Source organism: Nelumbo lutea, chromosome 1 (assembly GCF_056320005.1).
Source record: "Nelumbo lutea isolate HS-2025 chromosome 1, American lotus-T2T, whole genome shotgun sequence".
NCBI classification, from domain to species: Eukaryota; Viridiplantae; Streptophyta; class Magnoliopsida; order Proteales; family Nelumbonaceae; genus Nelumbo; species Nelumbo lutea.
Window position 1 is genome coordinate 187,684,197 of NC_142684.1, and position 3,088 is coordinate 187,687,284.

The following is a 3,088-nucleotide window of genomic DNA, read 5'->3' on the forward strand; positions in this document are numbered from 1 at the left end:
CTTCAGTTCCCGTACTCCGCATATAACTACATTCTTTAAACTTTCCGTCGTAAAGTTGCAGAACATGGCCATGGCTACAAGTGTAAAAGTAGTCCTAGGATCAGTTGCCTTCTTTATCTTTTGGGTCTTGGCAGTTTTCCCGGCTGTCCCTTTCTTGCCCATCGGCAGGACTGCTGGGTCTCTCCTAGGCGCAATGCTCATGGTCGTCTTCAGAGTCATAACCCCAGACCAAGCTTATGACGCAATTGATCTCCCAATCCTCGGTCTTCTCTTCGGAACTATGGTCGTCAGCACCTACCTTGAAAGAGCTGATATGTTCAAATATTTGGGCAAATTACTCTCTTGGAAGAGCCGAGGTGCCAAGGATTTGCTATGCCGGATCTGTCTCGTCTCTGCCATTTCAAGTGCTCTGTTCACCAATGACACCAGCTGTGTCGTTCTTACTGAGTTCGTACTAAAGATTGCAAGGCAGAAAAATCTCCCACCTCGTCCATTCCTGCTAGCTCTCGCCTCTAGTTCAAATATTGGGTCGTCTGCAACTCCAATCGGCAACCCGCAGAACTTGGTCATAGCCGTCCAGAGTAGTATTTCCTTCGGGCAGTTCTTGATAGGCATTCTCCCTGCAATGCTCGTGGGAGTGTTTGTGAACATCGTCATACTTCTGTGCATGTACTGGAGATTGTTGCCCGTCGAAGACGCAACGACGGAATTGATCGCCGAGGAGGATGTCACGTCTCACAGGTTCTCTCCGGCAACAATGTCGCATTTCTCATCCTTGAATTCTCAAGAGTGGAGCTTCACATTATTGGAATCTACGAACATCCGCAGCTTGCCCCACCTGAATGTAGATATCGGCTGTGTGGAGAATATTAGGCACCGATTAAGTTCAAGCGAGAACGATATACACAGGGCCACACTCGAAGGTGGTAATGAGATTTCTCAGGAGTGGAACGAAAGCTCTCTGAGGAGGCCTGTCAGGAGTGGAGTGAACGGTGGTGCCATGATAGAAGATGTTGTTTCAAGGCAGTCTGTAGAAGAAAAAGAAAGTGCTTTGAGCAAGAGACGCAGAAGGTTGTGGTGGAAGACATGCGTTTATGTGGTTACTTCAGGAATGCTGATTGCTCTGCTGGTGGGTCTGAACATTTCATGGACAGCTCTCACTGCTGCGCTAGTTCTTGTGGTTCTTGATTTCAAAGATGCACGGCCATGTCTGGAGAAGGTAAGTGCAGTAAATTAAACGACAGAGCCAAGAAATGCTTACTGCTGCTCTCTGCAATGCTGAATAAGGCTCACCCATCTTTCCTTTTGAACCAGGTCTCCTACTCACTTTTGATATTCTTCTGTGGAATGTTCATCACCGTCGAAGGCTTCAACAAAACAGGGATACCAAGTGCTTTCTGGGATCTAATGGAGCCATATGCACGTATTAATCATCCCGCTGGAATTGCAGTTCTTGCCCTCGTCATACTTGTCCTCTCAAATGTTGCTTCAAATGTACCTACTGGTAATAAGCTAAGGCAAATCTTATTTCTATGCTTGTTTAATCCTTCTAAAACTGATGTTCCCTACTTCTTAAGTCAGCTGGAAGCATATTCTGGTTCTGGATTACACAGAACTATTTTTGCTGCACAAATTTCAACTATATATAACCTTGCACAAATAGTTAGACATGTCACCTTCATTTGATCCATGCATTCCTATAGTTCTCTAACACCGCTATAACTATTCTATTGCTGGTTAGTTGTCCACTCTGAGTCTGAGCACCTTAACAAAGGTGTTTTCCTTCAGCAGTAATACTGTTCCAACTGCTATACATGCTAGACGACTATTTATTCCCTTCATTGAAACCAATATTAAGTAAGAATTTGTTGTCATCTTCCATTTGAGTATAACAAAGCAAATGGTGGTATAGAAATGAACATCAGGTCTCCTCTTCTCCTCACAATCCTTTCCTTATTATCAACCCTGAGTCATTAAAGCCTTTCTGACTTGGCCTGGAATCCTATTGTAGTTTGAAAGGCAAAACTCTTAGGCTATGTTTGGTTGGAATCCTAGTGCAACTAGCTTCTCACCATTTATTCTTAAATTTTTGACCCCCCAACTTCATTTGGTTTTTAATAAAGTAGCAAGGTTCTGGTCTGTCTACATTTTCCCAGTGCAAAGACAAACCGGAAAGTAGTCCTTAATGCATTCTGCCTTGTCATAAACTGACTGTGTTCATCTGATCTCTTGTTGTTGGGCATATGCTTGTGTACTTATACCTATACATACTGAGTTCCTGATTAAATCTGGATGTTTGTCTTAGTTCTGCTGCTTGGAGCACGGGTGGCAGCATCAGCAGCTGCAATTTCTACGAGTGATGAGAAAAGGGCTTGGCTCATTCTGGCATGGGTGAGCACAGTTGCTGGAAACCTGTCTCTGTTGGGTTCGGCTGCAAACTTAATAGTGTGTGAACAGGCTCATGGAGCTCCATCCATTGGATATACTCTCTCCTTTTGGAACCATCTCAAGTTTGGATTTCCCTCAACACTTATTGTGACTGCCATTGGATTGACACTTATAAGGGGATGACCTCCTAATCTGGTAGCAGACAACCAATGGAGAGAAACTAGTTTCTGTAACCTAAAGGAAGAAATATCATTCTTAATTTATAAAGAGGTTCTGTTTCTGCATAGGAACAAATAATTAGAGCAATTTTTTTTGACACATACCTTCGTTGTTGATGAAGAATTCTTCCCATTAAGGTTCACATTAGAACCCCTTTCCATGCTTTTTCAATGCAGACCCATGTATGTATTTGTTTGGAAAACTGAGAAAAGCAATGATGAACCCGTTTATTGACATTTAGGCGCCAATAGATGCCACACCAGCAAAAAAGTGAATAAATGCCTACCTGTTGGGGGGAGTTCCTAAATGAAGCTTCCCCCAATGGTAGGTGTGCAAATAAACCGAAATCTACTTTTGCAAGTCCCTATGTGTACAGATTCACGTAATGGGGAAAATGCTGAAGTGGTGCATATGTGGCAATGTTTATTCAATAAACAGCCACGGTTCCAAATACACGCATAAATTTGTTTAGAGGATTTGA

At 43.1% G+C, this 3,088-nt stretch overlaps 1 protein-coding gene across 1 annotated transcript; it reads left to right on the forward strand.

The window, feature by feature from the left end:
• Window positions 1-2,706, forward strand: LOC148879901 (silicon efflux transporter LSI2-like). Its single transcript, XM_088966540.1, has 3 exons — window positions 1-1,219; window positions 1,315-1,504; window positions 2,306-2,706. The coding sequence occupies exons 1-3, from the start codon at window positions 65-67 to the stop codon at window positions 2,569-2,571; spliced, it is 1,611 nt and encodes a 536-aa protein (XP_088822666.1). The 5' UTR covers window positions 1-64; the 3' UTR covers window positions 2,572-2,706.
• The last annotated feature ends 382 nt before the right edge of the window (window positions 2,707-3,088 follow it).

Bases quoted from the DNA above. Each gene is read 5' to 3' on its own strand.
- LOC148879901 (XM_088966540.1), top strand. From the start codon at position 65: ATGGCCATGGCTACAAGTGTAAAAGTAGTCCTAGGATCAGTTGCCTTC. The intron at 1,220-1,314 runs GTAAGTGCAGTA...CTTTTGAACCAG, and splicing joins CACGGCCATGTCTGGAGAAG to GTCTCCTACTCACTTTTGAT. The intron at 1,505-2,305 runs GTAATAAGCTAA...TGTTTGTCTTAG, and splicing joins TGCTTCAAATGTACCTACTG to TTCTGCTGCTTGGAGCACGG.